The sequence below is a fragment of the Triturus cristatus genome, chromosome 10 (genome assembly GCF_964204655.1).
Source record: "Triturus cristatus chromosome 10, aTriCri1.1, whole genome shotgun sequence".
Lineage (NCBI taxonomy): Eukaryota > Metazoa > Chordata > Amphibia > Caudata > Salamandridae > Triturus > Triturus cristatus.
In genome coordinates this window covers 897,470,038-897,494,335 of record NC_140593.1, presented here as the reverse complement: position 1 = coordinate 897,494,335, position 24,298 = coordinate 897,470,038, and the positions used below count along the sequence as shown (strand labels likewise).

Below are 24,298 nucleotides of genomic sequence, written 5' to 3'. Positions count from 1 at the left end.
GGTTGTCTTACTGGACAGCCGGGAGGAATTTACAGGAAATTGGTTACACACTTAGGGATTTAGACCGGGGCGCGCTACACTCTTACCCAAGGCCACAATCCCCATGAACAGCCCTCCCCTATTGAAGACAGCTCTACAATGCTGGAGGAGAGCGCTGTCATATACCTCTTCGACGACTCCCTGTTCGACAAACATCCCCCTTTTGAGCATTCCTACACCGTAGGGTAAGCTTACGAAGGCCAGAATACATGATTGGGTGGAGGCTGGAGTGGAAGACATCGGGGCATTCTGCGGGGATGGCAGTTTGCTCGATCATGATTCCTTTATTCAGGCTACGGGCATACCAACTCGCTTATACCTACTACACGCTGCTGTATCCCATTACATAAAGAACACATGGGCCCCACAACGCAGTGAACCATCACAACATACCTTGGTACATCTCTTATACTACATGGGGAATGGGGGACACTTGGTCCGATGGCTCGACACGGGGATACGGGCTCATGCCACAACCACACTTGCGTCCCTCAGAACACAGTGGTTCGAGGGATTCTGCTGAGGAACTTACTGACAAGGCTTGGAAATGCATGCTCGAACACCCGAAAAGAGTGTCCCGTAATGCAAAACTGAAGTTTATTCAGACGATGGTCCTTCATAGGTCGTATCTCACCCCCCGGAGGATTCATCGCATGTTCCCTGACGCTCAACACTGCTGCCCCTGTTGTAAAGGAGACGAGGCAGACTTCCTACATATGCTGTGGTCCTGTCCCCATCTCCAGGACAACTGGAGAGGAGTCCGACAGTCCCTCGTTGAAGTCACACAAATTCCTATCCCGGATGACGCCCTATACTGTCTCATTGGCCTTCGTAGACGTACAAAAGTACAGAAGGTACGACTGAGATTCTTAGACCTAGCCCTCATCTTGGCAGTAAGAGCCCTCACCATGAGGTGGAAATCCCCCAGATGTCCAGCGGTGTCCAGCTGGCAAGAGGACATGATTCAGTGGGGAAAAGCTGAGGGTGCAGCTCTCCCGAGGGAGGAAGAGAAAGGCCTACGGAAGCAACCCATTTCGATGGTGTGGGAGGTCATGCTACACGAGTTTGAATTACTTGACTTACTACCCCCACAGAGTACCCCACCCCCGTAACACACAATGCCGCTTTACAACTATCCGCCATTAGGTTACAAGACTCGGACCCATACACTAAGACCTATGGGCACTGTAGACCCCTCAGAACTACACTGCTAGCATCTTCCCCCAATTATTATGGATCTTCGGCATTCACCGACCAGGAGTATGGGTTGGGAGGGTTAGGGAAGGAAGGGATATGGTTGAGATTGTTGTTTTCATTGATTGGAAATGTATATGCTTTATAATGTAACTTTATCTGATACAGATGCAATGATATGGAACTTGTGTTGTCATTGGAACCTTTTGCCTTTCATTTCCTACCAAATAGTACGAACACGGTAATATAGACTCATGCGATGTATATGTTGTATCTGTTTTAAACACAAAAGACCACCTTTCTATGGTATTCATTGCACTGGATATGCTGTCAAGGTCATCAATAAAGTATGTTTAAAAAAATAAAAAAAAAACTCCTCAACTATTGAACAGAATTCATCATTTAACAAAAAGGGCGCTTTCTGGACCAGCAGCTGTTTTTCTGCTGAATTTGGTGGTCCCCATTCAGCAGTGGACTGTAGCCGTGTAAAGTTTCCTATGTAAATTAACATGGGGAAGATGAGTTTTGGGACCCCGCTAGACGGGTCACCCCTAAATTTTCATGATAGCAGCTTAAGTGAGTAAAAAACTAGTTTTGAAAATTTCAAGAGGATTCGTCATATGACTTCAAAGTTATAGGCAAATGAAATGATGCTCTTCCTATGGAAACTACAGCCTAACTATAACAATCTACTGGAAACCAGCAGTAGGGGATGGATGGCGCTGACACACACACACACACACAGACACACACTGACACACACACACACACACAGACACACACTGACACACACTGACACACACTGACACACCCACACACACCCCCCACCACCATTCACCAGTAGGTAGTTATAGTTAGGACCTAGTTTCTATAGGAAATATGTTTATTCTTTTGCCAATTTTTGGTGGTGTTTGACAAATCTTCGTGAAATTTTCAAAACGAATGGGGCGGTCAGGTCAGCTGCTGTGTTGAAAGTTTTGGGGTTATTCGTCAAGCAGGAGCCAAGAAAAAGAGGGAGGGGGTCTCAAAACGCATTTTCTCCATGTTAATTTTCATAGCAATCTTTAGACATGGCTACAGCCCAAACTGCTGAGCGTAATTACACCAAATTTGGCAGGAAGCTCGATTTTGTTTCAGAAAACACTCTTATTGTTAATGGTGTCAATCCATTCAGTAGAGTATTGCGAAATCTAAATATTTCTCAGATATACACCTGGGGATGCAGAGGATCCGCAAACCCTCCCAATATCATGCCTGCAAACTGATTGGCTGACAACACTTCAAACCAGGAAGTTTTGGCAGCCATCTTGTGACTCGATTGAACCGAGTCCCCCCCCCCCCCCCCCCCCAAAAAAAGGTTAAAAAACCTGAACAAACAATTAAAGGGGTCAGGGTAAACCCCGGGGCCCAAAAAACATTTTTTGTAAACTTTTCGTCGGGATTCGTGGTGGATCCGTGAATCCGAACAAATTCTTTTTTTTTTTTTTTTAAACAAAGTGTAGGTTCTCACGCTTTGTTTCCTTTAGGCCCCCGGTGGGCCAGGTCCCGGGGGCAATATGAAAAAGAGATGCGAGGCCGCCACATACTCTGGTGTCCACCACCTCCCTGGGGCTTTATTCATTTAAAAAAATGTGTAGTTGGGCTCATGCCCTCCTCACGCAGCCCGGGGACCGCCACCTTCCCGGGGGTAGTTATCTTAAATGTGGCGGGGGCGCCCCGGGGTCCGCCAATTCCCCAGGACCATATTTAAAAGTGAAGTGTGTGTGTGTGTGTGTGGGCGGGGGGGGGGGGGGGGGGGGGACTCTAGGCCTGTCTTTTTGTTTTATTTTTAAGGAATGGATGGGCCCGGGGGATGGGGTCCCCGGGGCTGAAATCAGCCCTGTGGGGTGCAGATGTGACACCGGGCGCACTACTAGTTGGTGGATAAGGATTAGTTACTTACCTGTAATACTAGTTCTCATCCAGGGGTATACTCATCAAAGTCATAATCTATGAATAATTCCCGCCCACGAGCGGGATCCCGGAGCATATAGCAAATACATATATATACACATATGCATATGTGAAAACATATACATGCAGCCTAAAATGTTTCAAACATGGCAAAATGCTGAAAATTACACAGGTTTGCATTATAGTAACCCTAACCCATAAGGGAAAAAGGAAGCACTAAGCCAATTGTCCCTCAACAATGCTTTATTGCCATAGAGCCAACTCGTAATTGCAGGCATTTGCCGGTAGGCTGCAGTAGAGTATCAAGAAAACAAAGAAAACTGACACCTTGCCTTTAAGGCATTAGAGTAGGGGGACCGTGCCTTTAAGACCTGCAGGAGACCCCTTGCTCCCATGATGCACCACAGGTGACAGTTAGGTCAGTTCTTTTTGACGGTGCACACGCACCTGAGTAGATCTACAATAAATAAACAATAACTTGAGGAAAATGCTCGTACGGGGAGGTGGGTGGGTCGCTTATGACTTTGATGAGTATACCCCTGGATGAGAACTAGGATTACAGGTAAGTAACTAATCCTTCTCATCCAGGGGATACTCATCAATAGTCATAATATATGAATAGAGTAGCAAGCCCATACCCAAAATCTCGCAGACGAGCAATAAAGCATCAAGAACATGCAGTAACATCACATTCGCATAGCAGTTATGCAAATAAATTCCTTAAAGAGGCCCACCTGGGCGTCGGCCTGTGCATCTGTATCTAGGCAACAATGGCGTGTAAAGGTATGTATAGAGCGCCATGTAGCTGCTTTGCAAATTTCAGAAATGGGAACGTTGCGAAGGAGAGCTACAGTAGAAGCTTTCCCTCTAGTAGTGTGCGCTCTTGGTCTAACCTGTAGAACCTTGTGGGCCAGTTGGTAAGACAAGGCTAAGCAGGAAACAATCTATCTAGAAATAGACCTTTTGGAAGCAGCCAGCCCGGTGTTTATTGAACTATAATTGACAAAGAGCCTATCAGGCTTCCTAAGCGAAAGGGTTTTAGCAAGGTAAAATTTCAACCCTCCGGAGGTCTAGAGAATGTAAGGCTCTCTCCGGGGGAGTGGTTGGCTGAGGAAAGAAAGTGGGCAGCGTGATAACCTGATTAATGTGGAAATCCGAGACCACCTTGGGCAGGAAGCTCGGATGAGTACACAGTACCACTCTATTGGCGTGGAAAACAGTGTAATGTTCCTTGCAGCACAGGGCCTGAATCTCACTCACCCTGCAGGCAGAAGTGATGGCTACTAAGAAGGCAGCCTTCCAGGTCAAATGCTGCAAGGACGCCTTATGGATAGGTTCGAAAGGAGCCCCCATCAACTTGGAGAGAACGATGTTGAGCTCCCAGGGAGGAGAAGGGGACCTCACTGGTGGAAATACTTTTTTAAGCCCTTCTAGGAAATCTTTGACTACCGGCAGCTGGAAGAATGAGGCCTGGGTAGGAGATTTTCTATAAGCTGTGATAGCAGCTAAGTGGACTCTGATAGAAGTGTACTGTAAACCAGACTTTGCCAAGTGCAATAAGTAAGGGAGAATAACTTGTTCTTGACCCTGGATCGGATCAAGAGCGTTATCTCTACACCAAATGTAGAACCTCTTCCACTTGAAGGCATAAGACTTTCTAGTGGAGGGCCTTTTTGCTTCTCGAAAATGTTCATACAGTCCGCCGGAAGATCTAAATGTCCGTACTGGATGACTTCAGGAGCCATGCCGTCAAGCGAAGGGAGGGGAGGTTGAGATGGAACACTCTCCCTGGTTCTTGGTCAGTAAATTCGGCAGGCAAGGCAACCTCCAGTGTGGCACCTCTGACATCTGTAGGAGATCCAGATACCACCACTGGCGGGGCCACTCCGGAGCTATTATGATCATCCTTGTTCTGGTCCTGTAGAATTTCTGTATGACCGTTGGGATGAGAGGGAGAGGAGGAAAAAGTACAGCAATGTCTGCGACCAGCTGATCAAAAGTGCGTTCCCCGTGATCCCTGTTGGGAAAACCTGGAGGCGAAGACGTGGCATTTTTTGTTTGCCGTGTCTGCGAACAGGTCGATGTCCGGTACTCCCCACTGCCGGAAGATCTCTTGGGCGACGTCTTAGTTGAGCACCCAGTCGTGCGCTTCTACGAAATCTCTGCTGAGGCCGTCTGCCTGCACGTTCAGGGTTCCTGGCAGGTGTACAGCGATGACAGTAGCCACCGCCAAATGGACTGAGCTTCCAGAGACAGGACTCGTGACTTGGTGCCTCCTTGCTTGTTCAGATAGAACATAAATGTTGTGTTGTCTGTCTGAATCTGAACGTGGCTGGTTTGGATAGACGGATACAGGGATTTGAGAGCCAGATGGACTGCTCGTTGCTCCAGGAAGTTTATGTGATAACTTCTTTCGGTATTGGACCAGAGACCTTGTACCTGAAGCTGGTCCAAATGAGCACCCCAGCCCTGCATTGAGGCATCTGTGACCACTGTCTGTGTCGGAGGCGTCTGATGGAACGGAACGCCTTGAAGCAGATGGGAGCGTTTCATCCACCATCTGATGGAGTCTCTGGCGGCTTGGTGGGGAGAGACAAGATCTTCCCAGCGACCTGACCTCTGCGACCACTGATCTTCTAGCGCTTGTTGTAGAGGTCGCATGTGAAGGAGTGCATTGGGAACAATGTAAATGCACGAAGCCATCGACCCCACTAGTGAAGACACTTGCCTGGCCGTGGGAAATGCAGTGTCGAGAAGCGTGTGGCATTTCTGAAGCATGGATAATAACCTCTCCTCCGAAGGACATACGCTTGCCTTTGCGGAGTCCAGAGAGGCGCCCCGATAGTGTATCCGCTGAGTTGGATTGAGGACCGAATTTTTGTAGTTGACTTGTAATCCCAATGACTGTAGTAGATTGAGGCAGAACGAGAGATGGCTCTGGAGTAGTACTGGTGTGGAACTCTTCAGGAGCCAGTCGTCTAGATAGGGATAGACAAAGATCTTCGGCTTGCGGAGGAAGGCAGCTACCACCGCCATACACTTGGAGAATGTCCGTGGGGCGGATGAGAGGCCGAACGGCAGATCTCGGTGCTGACGAGAGATCTAAAACCTGAAGAATTTTCGATGTTTCACTGAGACAGGTATATGAAAATAGGCATCCTGCAGGTCGATGGCACACATCCAGTCTCCCTGGTGAAGGTGCGGGAAGATTTGATGCAGGGCTAGCATTCTGAACTTTTCCTTCTTGACAAATCTGTTTAGCAGACGCAGGTCGAGGATGGGTCTGTACTCTTTGGCTACTCCTCGCTTTTGAACTAGAAAATAGCGGGAGTATACTCCTTGATTTCTTTGGAGGGGTGGCACTTCCTCTTTGGCGTTCTTGGAGCGGAGAATAGCTACTTCGTCCAGTAAAAGCCGATTTTGAATTTGAGAAAGGTGCTGTCACTGTGGGGGTACTTGCGGAGGGGGAGACTTGAACCTCAGCAAGTAGCCATGCTGTACAATATTCAGTACCCATTTGTCTCTTGTAATGGCTTCCCACTCTTCCAGGTGAAAACTGATACTTCCTCCTACCGGAGCGGCGAACGGGCGCGGAGGAAGTAAGACCTCACTGTTTGGAAGGCTGCTTGGTGGTGGGCTGTTGCTGTTTGGCGTTCCCTCTCCCTCTGCCACGACCCCTTTGTTGGAATTGGGGTCTCTGCTGGTTCCGAGAGGACCATTGAGGGGTTTGAACCCGCTGATGAAAGGAACGTTTGTCGCCCTGATGGAAGTGCTTTCGATATTCCTTGCGCTTCTCCAGCCCAACAGCCTTGACGGTGTCCATCTCTGCTTTCATTTTGTTCATTTGGTCATCAGCGTGAGCACCAAACAAGGACTATCCGTTAAAAGGTAAGTTTAGAATTTTCTTTTGCGCATCAGGCTTGAGGCCCGTTAGTCGCAGCCAGGCTGAGCGTCGAGAGCATACACCATGTGAGTATCCATGAGCGGCAAGATCCGAAGCATCCGCAGCCGCACTTATGATCTGATTGGCTACAAGCCCACCCTCAAGGAGAATTTAGTTGAAATCCTGTCTGTCTTCCCTGGGAAGCTTTTCAGCGAATCTGGAGAGTGAATCTCAAAGTGAACGATCATAACGCCCCAGAAGGGCTGAAGCACTCGCCACTTTCATGTATGAAGCAGATGTGTTGCACATCTTCCTGCCATAGGAACCCATCTGCTTACTGTCCTTCTCTGGGGGGACAGAAGAGGAAACAGACGCAGAGTGAGACTTCATGGCAGCTGCCACAATAACGGAGTCCGCTGGCGGGTCCGTTCTTAGGAATAAGGGATCCTCGGCTGGAGCCTTATACTTCTTGGCGATCCTTGAAGGCACAGAGCCCACCGTAGCAGGAGTGAGAAATGTGGCCATAGCTGGCTCCAACAGTCCTGGCACCAACGGAAGTAACGGTCTGGGCGCTGATCGATGATGTAATGTATCAAATATAATCGATGTGGGAACCACAGGGGTGTGCAACATGATGCTCAGTTTCTGTGCACCCCTACCCAGGACCTCAGAAAAAGTAGCAATGTCATCTATGGGAGACACTCGCGACGGAGGAGTGGAGGAAAAGGTCGGAGAATAGTCCCGGACCGAGGACCTCGTAGAGGAAGACCATGTGGGTGATCTTGTGCGTCGCCTCTTGTGGGGACAGTCACTGTGATGAGCCCTGGACCGTGATCTGTGTCTAGAAGGAGATCTTGGCCTTCTGTGAGGAGAAGAACGGTCCCTGGATCGTGACCGGCGTGTAGAAGGTGACCTTGGTCTACCAGGAGGAGACTTGCTTCTACGCGGAGAAATTCTGGAGGGCGAATACGTGCAAGAATAGTCCGAGCCCGGACTTCTGCAGCCACCTGTACCCACATTCTCCAACCAGTGCGGTGAAAGTCCAAACTTTTCTGTCGCCTTAGGCGATTTCTCCAGAGAAATCTGAACGATATGTAGACCTGGGGATGATGATTGATCCCCTGATGATGATCTAGATCTGGATCCAACCGCACATTGGATCTCCTCCGTGGCCGCTGCAGTTGTGTCCCTCGACGTCGAACGTCTCGACGTCGATGATGTCTGCGTCACCATTGGTGTCGATTGCTGGGAACGCCGCTCCGCTCTCGACGGTGGTCTCGACGCCGATCACCTACGGCGATGCGAAGATCTCGACGTCAACCTCCGTCGTCGGCCCGGTGACTTCGACGTCGATCTTTGCCGTCGAGCTGGTGACTTAGACGTCGACCTTCGCCGGCGGTCCGGTGTTTGACGTCTATCTTCCATGACGTCGAGTTGAGGTCGATCTCCTCAACGTCGAATGATGAGCCTTTGACGAAGATCTTGACGTCGACAGGCCCACTTGCGGCGAGATATACGTCGTCGCAGCTCTCGACGCTGACCCCCTCGAGGGTGGTGGAGAGTGTCTCGACATTGACGGAAGCCTCGACGTCGACGGAGACTGTCCGGATCTCATCGGACTAACAGCGTTCGAGCCCGAAGTGCCGTGCCTCGACGCAGACTTACTTGTATGCTGCGGAGAATCTCGACGTCGAGATGGATCTCTTGACGCAGAAGAAGCCCTGGGTCTTTTAGACGGTGACGTCGAATCTCCTGGAACCTTGGTCTTCCTGGGATCAGGAGAGGTGGTATGTCGTTGTTTCTGAAGTCGTCTAGCTGAACAGGGTGGTTTGAAGGATGTATGGCCACCTTCATGACGGTTTCTTTCCTTCTCCAGCTGGGCATGTAGTTTTATGCGCTCTCTATCGCACAGAGTGCGCCTGGAAAATTTCTGGCAGTGGGGGCACTGGTCAGGATTGTGTGAAGTTGGGAGACACACAATACACACCGAGTGTGGATCTGCCAGTGCCATCTTATTGCCACAGGAAGGGCATTTCCTGAATAAAGCAGGCATTCTGACTGAAAAAAATTTGAATCATACCAAGAAAACCAGCAGAATGAGCTTTCAGGAGCCAGAAAATGTCGAATTTTCTGAGAAAATCTGAAGAGAAAAAACTTTCAGTCAAAAAACTGAAGAGCTCAAGCTCCAGGATCCTCATAGAAGGAGCCGGAAAAAAGAACTGACCTAACTGTCACCTGTGGTGCATCATGGGAGCAAGGGGTCTCCTGCAGGTCTTAAAGGCACGGTCCCCCTACTGTAATGCCTTAAAGGCAAGGTGTCAGTTTTCTTTGTTTTCTTGATACTCTACTGCAGCCTACAGGCAAATGCCTGCAATTACGAGTTGGCTCTATGGCAATAAAGCATTGTTGAGTGACAATTGGCTTAGTTCTTCCTTTTTCCCTTATGGGTTAGGGTTACTATAATGCAAACCTGTGTAATTTTCAGCATTTTGCCATGTTTGAAACATTTTAGGCTGCATGTATATGTTTTCACATATGCATATATATACATGTATATATATGTATTTTCTATATGCTCCGGGATCCTGCATGTGGGCGGGGATTATTCATAGATTATGACTATTGATGAGTATCCCCTGGATGAGAAAGTCCCATTGGCTCCAGAGGGACATTGGGGCAAAGAAGCCCTCCTGGTACATCCTGTAAGCACTACACAGTGGAATTCCTGAGAGCTGGTCAGAGGCCCAGCCCCCTTTCTCCACCACTCGGCAAACGCAACTGCTAGTTAAAAAAACCTAAGAAATTCACAAAAAAAATAAAAGGTTACAGGGACGGTATAGTTAGGAATTAGCATTTAAAAAACCTTAGAAATTCACTGAAAAAAACAAAGGTTTCATGGATCTTATAGCTAGGAATTAACATTTTTAAAAAGCTTAGAAATTCACTGAAAAAAACCCTAGGTTTAAGGAACGTTATAGTCAGGCTGACATTGCACTCCTACAAAACCAGAGAAATTCAGCCTTTCTAGTTAGCTGAGTTAACTATAACTCGCGCCCCCGCAATGCACTGCTTATGAACTCACATATTACATCACTCATGACATGGTCAGTGACATCACTCATGACATCTAAAATGACATCAGGGCCAGACGCTGTAGCGGGCACTGGGCATTTCCCCCTGGGGGGCCGTTTTTGTTACAGGGCCGTTTTTGCAGCATAGCTGCAATATCGCCCGTTACAAAATCTGGCGAAAACAGCCCTGGCAAACAGCTCGGCCGCACCCCCAACCCCCGGGGGATGGCCGAGCACTTTGCCAGGGCCTGTTTTGGTTCCCAGTCCGGCCTTGAATGACATCACTGATGACATCTCAAATGACATCACTGATGACATCCTTCACACAGAAAGCAACTACTTCGCTACTGAAACGGTCCGATATTGAGGGGGTGAAAAAAAGGGGACTCCACTAACTCCCTCAGGCCAGAAGACAAAAATAATGGGTCACCTGGAGCTGGGCAATAATGAGCAACTTGACAGCTTATGGCCTGTACACCAGCTCATCTAAGACAAAGTTTAACAGAGCTTCATTAAAATGCAATAAGGGCCTACATACGGAGCAGCCAGACTAGAGTATTTGGGTTACAATATTTTTTTCCCAATCCCGCAATTCCTGCGGAAAGGTCACTCCATTCCCTAGACCTTAAGAGAGTGCTTAAATTCTATTTAGTGGGAACAAAGGTCATAAGAAAATCGGAGCAATTGTTTTTAAATTATGGTTCCATGAGGACAGGTTTTCCAGCTACCAAAAGATCCATTTCCAGATGGATAGTGTCCTGTATAACATTGGCTTACCAGCTGGCAAATAGACCCCTATTGGTGTCACCTAAAGCACACTCCACTAGGGGGAAAGCAGCTACAGTAGCTTTCTTGCATGACGTTCCGATGGCAGAAATTTGCAAGGCAGCAACCTGGAGATCTGTGTATACTTTCACAAGGCATTATTGTCTTGAATCCGACTCCAGAGCCGATACTCAAGTAGGCCAGGCCTCCTTGAGAAATCTGTTCAGATAAGAGAAATGTCTGAATTGTCAAGTTTTGGTTGGCTGAGCTTGATTGTTAAGTATTATTTTCCTTTGCCCGCAGTGGATGAGGTGAGGCTCGCTATTCTATTCTAGTGCTTATGACTATTGATGAGGATCCCCTGGAAGAGAAGGATTAGTTACTTACCTGTAATCCTAGTTCTCATCCAGGGGTATCCTCATCAAATTCATAAGCAACCCTCCCGCCGCCCCGGGCAAAGGATCCTTATTCTTAAAAAATTGTCAACTCTTTGTGTCATGGCTTTGTGTCATCGCAAAGAACAACTGACCTAACTGTCACCCCTGAGGCATGATGGGATGCTAGGGGTCATGGCTGCCTTAAAGGCACGGTGACAGTTTTTCTATGTTGCTATGAGTTAGCTTTCTAGCCTTTCAAGGCTGTAGTTTTCTACAATGCAGCCTGTGAGCTGTCAATGCTTTCAGTCCTATCTGAGGTTTTTGGGCTAAATGCTAAGCATCAAAACAGTTTTCAAACATGCTTTGCTGCTGTTTCTTCCCTGTTTTTGTGATATATTGTTTGTATTAGATATATTATTTATAATATACGGGGGAGTCCTTACAGCATTATTCAGCTCTGGTTAGGAAAGGCTGCATTTTTTTAAAATACTATTTATATATATATATATATGTGGAGATGCATATATGTTTATCACATATATGATTGTGTTTCCGGGGTCCCACGCATGGGCGGGAATATTCTAGTGCTTATGACTATTGATGAGGATCCCGTGGAAGAGAATTGCCTTAATCTCCGCAGCTGGCAAGGGCAATTCTAGGACCCCACCACTTTAGCCAAGACCACCCTAGAAGAGAGAAAATCCTCAGAGGTGACTGGTGAGGGACAGTCAGAGGAAACCTTAGGATAAGCAGGTAATCCACTGAAGTACTACGTTTCTGGACCTCAAAGCGGTTGACTCAAACTGTGTCAAGGACCTTTAGGAAGCCCAAAGCATAACTTCCATGTGTGTTCTAATGTGTTCAAAATTAGACTACCTCCAGACAGTTCTGAGCACGGATCTGTTGACTACATCAGTGATGTTATCCATGTCGAAACTAGCCGGAATGTCTTCAGGTATGAATTAGAAGCTGCTGATGCCAGTAAAATATCAGAAGTAGCTGTGGGGTCAACTAACACTGGTGCCTGGGCTGCCAGCAGAAGCATGAAGGGCCTGAAAGTGCCTTGGGGCCTGTAGAGACACCACAGTTAGCTAGCTGAGGGTGCAACACAATCAACAAAGCCTGGGTGAAAGCTGCCACGTAAGTGGGGGCAGCGGCAGGAGCCGATTAAGCAGTGCTGGACACCAACCAGAATGGAGTAAGGCACCGGCATCACACTCATGCCCACCAAGTCAGGACACAAATCTGAGGAAAATGTTTAGGTCACAGTTGGTGAACAGGCCAACCAAACACAAAAACCGAGATTGAGATTAAGAGAAGTCTGCCACTTAACAGGTCCCCAACCTGGAATGGAAAGACATCTTCAGAAACAAATCTCCATAACTATTCCAGGAATGGGGTCTGACAAGTACCGACTGTCATTCACTGCAGCCTCCAGATATGAAAGAAGCACCCTCCTTATTATGCACTGCAGAAAAAGCCACCACCAGATGATGGTGTCTAGGTGTTTGAAAGGTCCAAGCTGAAGGACAGGTGGCATGAAGCCTATCATTGCTCTATAAGTCCTGCAAATTACTGTTTTTGAACTAGTTGAAACAGACACCAATTCAAGAGTGCGCTTAAACAAAAAGGCACGGAGGTAAGAGGGCCGGGGTGGTAGAGCTCAGTGAAGTCACATCCAGGGAAGTATCAGTGCTGAGTGGGAGCCATGATGCCACCTGCCGAAGTTAAGATGTACGTCAACTTTTCTAGATCCAGTTTGCTGTCTGAAGAGATGCAGGTGTGGAATGTGCAGGTTGAAGTAGTCCTCAAAAACATATCTATCTTATGCTGTATTTTACCTCACTGTTTTACCTTTCTCATCACTACTGTTTCACGCAATACCCCTCTGCCATGCAGTGCTTCCATTTCCCTGCATCTTTTCTGCTCTCTCTTTGCAGTCCTCCTATCTTCCTTATATATCTCTCATCTTCCAAACGCCTTTTCCCACTCAACCTTCGATCCTCCCTCCCCTGCAGTGCTAACCGATTTCCAGGCCCCCTTCCATGTATCTGTGTCATGATATACCCTAGACACTAGTCTCCTAGCCAGGCTCATGAGTAATTGTAAGCAAAGTAATGAAAATTCGACCCTTCCTCTTCCACCAGAACCATACAGCTACCAACTGGCTCCATGCTAGGAAAGACGGTTTTGGTCAGCCCTGAAATCTGGATATTGTGTTATGCTTTTCCTTAGGTGTGGGTCACAAATAACCAGCCTCCAGAATAATAGGGATAGCTAACTAAATGGATAAATCAGACCCTTAAGACAAGCAGACAGTATGCAGTTATGGTGATCCATGCATTAAAGCAGTGGCCCCAAAACTGTTGCACATTAATAGAGAGGACCACCTAGCTTATATTTCCAAGTCATGGCACTTGGGAAGCAGCCCTCTTTCAGAGCCTATGCAAATTCTAAATTAAAAAAACCAGGGAACAAGTTTGGAACAGTTTCCACGTCAAATGTTTCTGAGAAGAGCACCCTTTTCCTGTTCTCATTATGTAATGTAGTTGCAACTGCTTACATGCAGCTGCAGAGGTGCCTGCGTTGATGGGAAACCCTGTGCAATCCTTCCAGGCAGCATTGCAAGCTAGGAACGGGGAAGGAGAAGAAGAGGGAGATAGGTATGTTCTTGTTATTGAGATGTTCAGTTAAACTGGCTTATCAAGTTTAACAAACACATCCAAGCACTGATAATCGTGGGACAGCATCTTCCACTTGTCTGGTTTTGGCATCTCACTTGCTGTGAGGGATTAGCTTTTTTAATCCACATAAACCTGCCTACTTGATCGTGACACCAGAACAGCTTCCTTCTGTTAAGGAAAGTGCATCCTAGCTCTTGTATAAGACTAGTATTTTATCTTGAAGAATGTTACCACTACGAAACAGACAGTAGAAAACAGTTTGTTTAATAACATGGACAATACCAAAAACAGTGCACAAAAGAGCAAATGACATATTGAAGAACTTGCCTGTTAATGGTTGATTTGTGCATAAGAACAGACCCAGTCTTAGTACGGTACGCCAGGCTGTTGGGTTTGAACTTCCCTTGTCTGGTTACCTTGCCTTGCCTCACCTAATGACAGAGAAGAAGGTGGTCAGCTTTAATAATGTAAAGAAGCTACAACCATAGTTGGCTTCACACTGTGATAGGCAGTGTTCACCCTACAACATCCATACAGCTATTGAAAGATAAAGAAAACATGTTCTTCCAGCAAGCAGTCTCCACTGTACAACAGTCCCCCAGCTCTTGATAACTGCCGAACACTTTCTACATGGAGCAACACCCCAGTGTAGAAGGCCTGACGCCCAATATACATTCACAATCCCCTTTTTTGCTCCAGGCTCGAATTCTCTAGAAAAGTGATGAGAAAGGTTTGCACAAAACAGTACTTGTTGATAACAGCAACAACCCCTGTAAAAGGACTTTCTATTAGTCTAATAAAATACTCTGGTCGAGTTCTGTAGAAATACACAAACTAACCTTTTTCAAAGGATAGAACATGAAGGTAAGCACCAATATTGTGCTAGCCCAAGATCGGGTATTCGGAGTCAATTTGTATGTCAATAACATTAAAAAAAGGTGCTCAGTGTGAACATACTGTTGGATTTTAGAACACTGACTCCACTAAGATAATGTAACTCACATTTGACATTAGCCCTCTATAATCAGAAGCATTTTAGTGTATTGACTCTACCCATCAGTTCAAAAGCGTGTATTTAGCATTCCTATCATTAGGTACTCAAATATGCTTATTTTATTTTGAGATTATTATATGTTATACTGCAGTGGAATTTGTGGATTATCACCACCTAATGTGGTTTTCCTGCTTCTTGATTTTATGACAAACACTGGCAGCCATATCTTTTTTTTTTTTTTTAAATCCTAACAGACAGAACGGGAATCCCATGTTGAGGAGAGAAAGAATAAGTTACTTGAGACCACATAAGATATCCACGTTTGAAAACAATTGCTGAAGTAATGTGTAATGTAAAGTAATGGAGAGGAGTTGGCCTAACGGCTAGGGCGGTCGTTCTCGAATCTGGGGAACTGGGTTCGAGTCTCTGTAAAGACGCTGAACATCCTGTGATTCTGGGCAAATCACTTAATCTCCCCGTGCCTAGCAAAAAATTAATGTGTTCTCATGTAACGCAACTGGTGCTATGTAAAGCGCTCTGATACCTGATTCGGGTCAAGTTTGCGCTATATAAAACTCCTTAAAAAAAAAAAAAGTAAATACTAGTTTGTCAACTTGGGATCTTTGTTAAAGAAACAAGCGTCTTTGAAAAGAGCACCAAGCTCTATTCACCAATGGGAGGAGCCTACCAAAGAACAGGGTAACTTTACAAGTGGTGTTTGAGTAAAGGCTGATCTGCATTAAGAGGTTTGTCCAAGCAAAAACTATGGCAGCAAAAAAAACATTTTGTACCATTTCATTATCTAAACTCCTGGACAATAAAAGCACCAGGGGAGAATTTGGAGGTAATCGTATCTTTGGTAAAAGAATATAAAGACACCTCAACATAAAAGCTATGAGCAGTAGCCGCATTAGCCCTATCTTCTGTGGAAAATGTAAAATAAAAGGATATAAAAAGTTTAAAATGCAGACTGTGTAGATTCAATCCAATCAAAAACACAAATGTCTGCTTTAACGCTCAAGAAAAGCATACTGATAATATAAATACTTAGAACCTAATAAAAAGAAAGAACTTTGTCAAACAGTATATAATGAAGAGGTCAATGTTGCCATCGGACAGAGCAGCAAAAGTAATCAAAACATGTTACTGCCAAAGGACAAATTGAAAATGCACAACGTCTTGGTAAAAAGACTAACACAAGAAGGGAAACGATCACAGGAGGATCATCGGCTGTTTCTCAGCTATCAAGAATGGGTTTTAAGGCACTGAAGGAAGGGACCATCTTTAAAGACTTATAGATCAGCACTATCAGGCGGAGGATCTTAAGTTAGAGCTCTGCAAAGAAGGCTATACAGCATACCATTTAGCATATCACTGGCTTAATGTATGCTTTTTAACAGTGGAACAAAGACTATACCCTCCGATAAAACCTATAAAAAAAAGGTACAAAATCAACCGACCCAGGAATACAGAAAATGGTGAAAGTAGAAAAAGTGACAACAGTAAAATTGCCTTAAACACAAAAGATAAACGGGCCACAATAAATTGAAAGGTGGCTCCATCAAAAAAGTCCATTTGACCCCAAAAAAGGTAAAGCATTGGCACACAAAAAAAAACACATACAAAAATGAAGACTTAAAAGTATAAAGAAGTATTAACTTCAAAGTGCTATTGCACCTAAAAACGGGATAAAGGCAGAGTAAACTGAAGTGTGTTCCAATTTATAGCCTAAATGATTTGATCTTTGGGATGTGTATCGAGCATGCTAGCCAACTAATTAAAAATGCTCACATACAGGTGGAATGTGTGTGAATCTCTTTTTACTAACATAGAAGCTGAAGCAGCCATATTTTTCAATTCAACACTATTCAATATGCTGGTTGTTGAGCTCTGAAATTCGGCCTTGTAATCAGAAATGTATTTCCTTGAGAATTTGCTAGACCCATTCCACAACAATGGCTTCTGAACTAATTCAAAATGAAGTCCCATGTCATTTGGTTTTAAACAACTCCAGGCGCTCCACTGATCCGACATACTTAGTAAATCTGGCAGATGTAATATTTACAAACTGTTCTTCAAGAACTGCAGTATTATCATCTACATTAAATGTGCTTCTCTTCGACAGATGTGTACCTTTAATATACAATTTCCTTGAAAATGTGTCTTTTTAGGTCTCTGCTGAGAAGGCTGCGCTTGCGCAGTCTCGCTCCGAGATTTAATGACTTTGAGTGACTTTGAGAAGAGGGGCTTGCACCCGCCCCTCTTCTCTCCTGTTCTCCATTGGCTGGCCTCTTAAATGCTGGCCAGCCACTGGAGAAGAGGTCCAGTCACTCCGTTGAAGCCCCGTCCTTTTCGGATCGGGGGGCGTGTTTTTTCGTTGCTTTTCGCAGGGCGTGTTTTTCTCTCCTCCAGCCAATGGCAAGAGGAGAGAAAAAGAAACACGCCCCCGAATCCGAAACCGAGGCTGCGTTTCTCCGAAGCAGTTCTTCTCTGCCTCGGAGAAAGGCGGTGGTGTCCCGGCGTTGCTCCCTTACCTGATCTCCTTGTTTTGCTATCGGGATCCGCACCGTGCTTTGGACGCCTTTCCCCCTTGTGCCTTCGGAGCTGGCATTTCCCCGGACTCGCAGTGATCCCGCCGGAGATGGTGTTGGTTACAGACTCCCACGCTGGCTCCTGCGTGGTGTCTCCGGTCTTGCTGTTTAGGCCCAGCTCGCCCGGCAGCCTATTGCCTTCCTCCGCCATCCTTACCGGAAGTAGATCTCGCCCGCCACCGGCTCCTAAGGCACCGGAAAACAGACAGCACAGACTGAAAATGAAACTTAGTCTGCGATTGGGTGACCAATACATGTCATTGGCTGTGGAGCCTTGTGATTGGAGGTAGGTCCTCGCCATAGTAGTTTCTGATTGGTTGGTGGAGCTTCTGTTCATTGGCTTGGGCTGTTTTACGGAGGGCGCACGTGCGGTCATTGCGTTTACACGGTGCGTGTCCCGCCCACGCAGTGAGCGACCCTCAGGCTATCCCCGGGACTCTCAGTGACCTAGGGTGACCGCGAGACTCGGGTGACACCTTGAGCAGGTCCGCCGCCGGGGTCTAAACTCTGTTCTCAGGTGTCATCGGTCTGGCAGAAATCCTTCCTGCAGCATCCATAACCGGCAGCCACCCGGGCTGTACATATCCTCTAACGTCACTTCCTGATCTTTCTTTCCCATCACCACAGCGCCTCTGCACTGGTGTCTAGGAGGTATAGCGCCCCCAGTGTGAGGGGCTGAACGTGCGCCCCGGGCCCTGCAGGATCTCCTGGGGCCCGGTTAACCGCCGAGCGGGGTCCCCGGGAGTCGGTGAGTGGGACGTGCGGGGCTGCTAGGCCCCCCAGGGCCCTCCTCTCTACAGAGACTGGGTCGGGTGACCCTCCATACCCACCAGATTTATAACGCCGTTAGTGATAGTCCAAGAGTATTAGGAGCAGCACAATGTCATTGTGGCCTTTTACTTACTTAAGCCTTAAATTGACAGGCCAGCGCATTGTGGGAGTTGTAGTTCCGGTTCATTTCAGTTGGATTCAATTTCTGTATTCCAATGGTTTGTGGACGAAGAGACTACACACCACTGAAATGCACTGCAACTAACTGTTACTGTAGTGCTGCTGATTCTTCTCACTGTATGTAATAGGCGTTGCTCTTTTCCAGTGTAATGGTACTTGATTTAATATACCTCAGAAAGATGGAAGGTTGAATTGGCCTTGCCAGGCTCCGTACTTTTAATGCGGTGTGTCACATTCAAGCTGTTGGCATTAGCGTATCAATAATGCAATGGGCCCTAGCCCAAGCAAGGAAAATGGCCACTATGACTGCTATTGGGGTAGTAAAATGCAGCCGTTATCAGGGTTCCGTGGGCCCAGGTGCCTGTGCACCTGCAGCACCAGTGGTAGCTATACCCCTGGCTCTTGGGGCGGGTGTGGTGTCTCTGGGGTGAATGCTGCCTCCCCTGCATCTGGAGAGTGGTTCTGTGAGTAGTGACAATACTGAACACAGTCTCACTCTTTGCCAGCGGATGCTATCCGTTTTTAGTGGGGACACCAAGTTCTTATCGTACATTATCTTGGTACGATGAGCATGTGCCCTAAAGATCTGTGAATCCTTACAGCTTGGCTCACTCACTCCATCTCTCTAGGACGCATCATCTGCTGTCCTGGGCTTCTTGTACCCAATGACAGTATTTTGCAATTGGTAATATTGGAGCCGTTCAGTTTAGCCAGATCAACCATTGTACCTAAAATGGTTGAGTAGCAAAGGTTAAGCCATTGTGATGGTTGCACTACACACAGAGAGTAAAGACTGCTCGGGCACCTCATTCTTTCCCTCTTGAGGTGTAAACATGAGTGCTGTTGGTAGTGATAGTCAAGCCCGTTGTTTAACAATCAAGATCCTTCTGTGTTTTTTGAATGCAGGACATAAAACCACATAGGCTTCCTATCAATTTTGTTCATGCCATTGTCCAAGTTAGATGTTGTTTTATTCTGGTCCCTTGCTATGATCACTAGAGGATTTGAAAGTCCCAGAAAAGGGACAAGTTGTATCATGTGCCAATGTTCTAAAGGGACCCATGTCTAATTTTGTTGTGCTTGCTTTTGTAAATACGTGTCCTCGCTCCAAATTCAGTTAGGGGACCTATGCTTTTTCAAGACAAAAATGATGTTCAGGCAGGAAACTCACGATTTGTGTTGATAAATCAGATGTTATCTTAGTTTTTGTCTCAAGATTGCTTCTACTCTAATGCAAGCAAGCACCCTGCAGTTTAAATCTCTCTCTTTTAGATGTTACCAACTCTTGGCACGTATGTTTATATTTCCAGTTTTCCTAACCGCATTCTGAACAGCAAAGCGTGAATGGAATGATCGTATTTAAATATGTGTATATTTATGGTATTTCTATAGCGTGGACCTACTCAAAATGCAGCGTGTGATTGTAATTTCGTCTTTCCAGATGGGTAGCAGTGACCCATAGCATCCTTGAAGGTGCCTGATGATAATTTAAGAGGTGTGCATTTATAATCCTAGGTAGGATATGTTCTGTGCAGGCTACCACAGAAGAAGCCATATTCAAACCCATCTTGCAGATTACAGAACCGTACACAAAGGGATCCAAATTTCGTCTTAAGGTAAGACTCCTTGCACATTCCTGTCTGTCACAAGTTCATCAACTTTCAGGTATATATCTTTAATTCCTCAGGAAGCTGAAGACTTGGCAATTCGATTAATCTTCTTGTAGGACCATCTAGATTGCCTGCATTCAGGCCCAGCCTGACCACAGGCCTAACCTCACCTACTCAGCACCTGGATACCCTCATGTGGGACAAGCAGTGCTGTACTAATCCACCTTACATTTCATTAAAATGTGCTTTGCCTTGTTGTGGAAACTCCACTGTAGTGGTATCTAAGATAAGTGTATGAAGATGATACCCAAGCCAGATTTTCAAAATGTCTGCATTACATTGTTTGTTGTTGCTGGGAATCTAATTGGAATCCTTCTACGTAGTGGTAATCCTGAGCATCTGAAATGTTGTTTACCGGAGTCTCAAGGAGCTGCCCTGTGCTTTCAGTTTTTTCCTTTTAAAAGAAGGTTATCTTTTCAACCTTATCTCCTTAAGCTACATGACTCAGGCCTTCGCTTTTCTCATCACAATGAAAGGAGAATGCTTGGCCGTTTTTAGGTCTCGGCTGCGAAGGCTGCGCTTGCGCAGTCTCGCTCCGAGATTTAATGACTTTGAGTGACTTTGAGAAGAGGGGCTTGCACCCGCCCCTCTTCTCTCCTGTTCTCCATTGGCTGGCCTCTTAAATGCTGGCCAGCCACTGGAGAAGAGGTCCAGTCACTCCGTTGAAGCCCCGTCCTTTTCGGATCGGGGGGCGTGTTTTTTCGTTGCTTTTCGCAGGGCGTGTTTTTCTCTCCTCCAGCCAATGGCAAGAGGAGAGAAAAAGAAACACGCCCCCGAATACGAAACCGAGGCTGCGTTTCTCCGAGGCAGTTCTTCTCTGCCTCGGAGAAAGGCGGTGGTGTCCCGGCGTTGCTCCCTCACCTGATCTCCTTGTTTTGCTATCGGGATCCGCACCGTGCTTTGGACGCCTTTCCCCCTTGTGCCTTCGGAGCTGGCATTTCCCCGGACTCGCAGTGATCCCGCCGGAGATGGTGTTGGTTACAGACTCCCACGCTGGCTCCTGCGTGGTGTCTCCGGTTCAGGTAGTGCTCCAACTGTCTATGTTAAGCTTCGGGGCTTTACCACGGCATGCTCGTCATTCTTTCTTCATTAGACTCATCAAAATACACAATTCCCTTTGAAAGCAATCAACACTTCTCTCAAATACAGCCAGGTGCGTTTTTTTCCACCTGCATAGCGGAAAGCTTCTCTGCGCGCGCTTTATTTTACATAATATATCTGTTTTTCACGAGAAGTAGATTTAACAGTACACGTTAAACATGGCATAAAATCCCTGGATAGATTGTAGTAACATACGTAGTTTATTGGTTGCCGGTCATGAAGGAACACGAGTTTATATAATGCGGCATTGCACAGTCTATTATTGCACAAAGAGCACCCCCGAACTGTCGCTGGACATTTGAAAAACTGTTAATATGCACAAATGCGCTATAGACATAATGACACTCACCAGTTGGGTGCAAAGCGGGCTGGAGTTATCCATTGTTTTAGTCCATGGCTTAAACCAAGTGATATTACCAGCTGCCTCGCTCCATAGGTTTTCGGGTTCCTGCACGGAAGCCCGGAACACCTGGTCATAGATGGCCTGCAGGCAGTGACGGCTCAAGAGAGAAAAGTTCCGAAAGCAGGGACCAGGTGGAGCAGAACACAGCGGTCCGCGTGAAAAACAACACTGGAAACCCCAAGGATCTTGGCGGCTGAGTCCGAGGAACACAACCCGGCTGCTGTGTTGCACTCGTAAAAGTCAAACATTCAGGCTCCTGCGCATATGATTCCGTGTACAGTTTCAACTTAGTGCGTGCTACAGACGTGGTACTTTTTTCTGCATATCTGTGCGAGAAGAGACGTTTTAGAAAAGTTCACGCGGGTGAAGTATGTTTTCATTTTCCATTGGACCTCTTGCTGCACACTCCTGTGCTCCCGCACTCGAAGTGGTGTCGGTTACTATGAAGTATGGTGCTGGCAGAAAACCCCGGCCTGGAGTACAGAATGTTTGCAGTTCCTGGACTCCAGCTGTAACTGATAAACTAAAGTCACATTTTCTCTGACGTAGAGAAACATCAGCGCTTCTAACCCGAGTACTCGGAGTGTAGCAGAAAACTGGGAGAGAAAATGGTGGACATCTTGAAAAGAAGCGTAGCACGATATTTACACTGAATCTAAAACAGACATTGGCAAAGCCTGTAGGTCTGGTCTTCACTAGCTGGTGCAATAGTTATTTAAAAAAAAATAATTGTTGCAAGACATTCCCATAAAAATAAAAGAAATTATGCTGTCACTACCTCACAACTTCTCTCTCTCTCAAAACATCACTACCTCACTCTCTAGCTCACAACTTCACTTTCTCTCACTCACTACCTCAATCACTCTCTATCTCACTACCTCACTTTCACTCTTTCACTACCCCTCTCTCTCTATCTCACTACATCACAACATCACTATGCTTATATATCACTACCTCACAACATCCCTCTCCACCTCACTCTTTCACTACCTCACTCTTTCACTACCTCACTCTTTCACTACCTCACTCTTTCACTACCTTACTCTTTCACTACCTCACTCTCCATCTACCTCACTCTCCATCTACCTCACTCTCTCTCACTACCTCACTCTCTCTCACTACCTCACTCTCTCTCACTACCTCACTCTCTATTTCAATACCTCACTCTCTATTTCAATACCTCACTCTCTATTTCAATACCTCACTCTCTCTCTCTCTCTCTCTCTCTCTATCTCACTACCTCACTCTCTCTCTGCTAATGCAATAGGTTTCACATATGCAAAAAAAAAAGCTAATGCCAATAGAAATGACAATGCCATTTATTTAGGGATACAAAAATAATAAAAAAATAATGGGCAATACCAATAGCTCTACCTATAATATTGCCGAGACCATTGCATTTACAATGCAACGGTCTCGGCATTGTTAAAGTTAGAGCTATTGGCATTGCTCATGACAATGCCGTTTCTTTAAATGTTGTAAAAACAAAAACATAAACAAAAATAATGTCAAGAGCAATGCCAATAGCTCTAACTTTCACAATGCCGAGACCGTTGCATTGTAAATGCTTGTTTTATATGTGATGTATTTATTTAGATTCTTTATCCTTCAAGGAGCACCGCTATTGTTGACAAGGTTGCCTGGAATCAGCCAGTGCCAGGTGAGCCATTTAGTTCCAACATAGGTTGAGTACTTTCCACATATTAGAGGATGCAGTACTGCAAAATTGCAGTGACACTATTTTGTTCCAGAGGATACACAATTCTATTGCTTTTGTTTATATTTTGCTTACATTTTTAATTATTTAAAAAAAAAAAATTCTTATACATTACAGAATGTTATGTTATAGGTACTTAATAAAGCACCCACTCAACCACTGGTTTCTTGGTGGTAAAATTGTGACCCGTTAGAAGGAAAGTTACTCATCAAGGTTAGTATCAGCAAAGATCACTTGGTCTCAACAGTGAGCTTTTTAAATTCTTTCTAAAGGACGTAAGATTTGTTTTTGCGCATATATGAGCTGGAGGAAGAATCACTGTGTAAGTGCTAACACAGAGAAACTCTGCTGTGTTTAGCAATAATTTACGATTTAAAAGCACCTGCTCCAGAGTTACTTGTGCCTCCAGCTTTCAGGCAGCAATAAAACGTCAAGATAACTCTTGTGATTAATGTTCCAGCTAGAGAGAGAACAGAGTTTGTCTAATGGCAGTTTTGACTCAACACAAATTAGCGTAGAGGGTTAGTATGCCTGCTACAAAGAACAGTTCTGTATTTTATGTGGACAGCTGAGTTGATTAGTAAGCCGGCCTTTACAAGCACTTTAACACAAATGAAACTTATGTGAGAGAAGGGCTATGCCGAGACGAGGGGCACTTTTGCTGGATGGCAGTGAGGGAATCCGGGGAGGAGGTCATGGGTGCCAAAAAAGATTGTCGCACCGGGCGTAACCATCGCTAAAGCCAGCCCTGAGTACATATCCAGAGATACGCTTCGCCACAAAATATGGTGCCATGCAATACTTTAAAGATCAAACAACATGTTTTGAATTTAATCCTTTTCTGTTGATCAGTGTGTTGGTTTTAGTAAAGGTGTAGCATGTGATCTCTTAGTGCCTTCGTGTCG

The 24,298-nt window shown here is 45.9% G+C and overlaps 1 protein-coding gene across 2 annotated transcripts in view; it reads right to left on the bottom strand.

Annotated features, from left to right (window-relative positions):
• DHX30 (DExH-box helicase 30) overlaps positions 1 to 24,298 on the bottom strand; it is a 574,174-nt gene that overhangs the window by 80,735 nt on the left and 469,141 nt on the right. For both annotated transcript variants that reach the window (XM_085628644.1, XM_085628645.1), the window contains one exon: positions 14,294 to 14,397. In XM_085628644.1, coding sequence (XP_085484770.1) covers positions 14,294 to 14,397 — 104 coding nt within the window. The remainder of the gene's footprint in view (positions 1 to 14,293; positions 14,398 to 24,298) is intronic.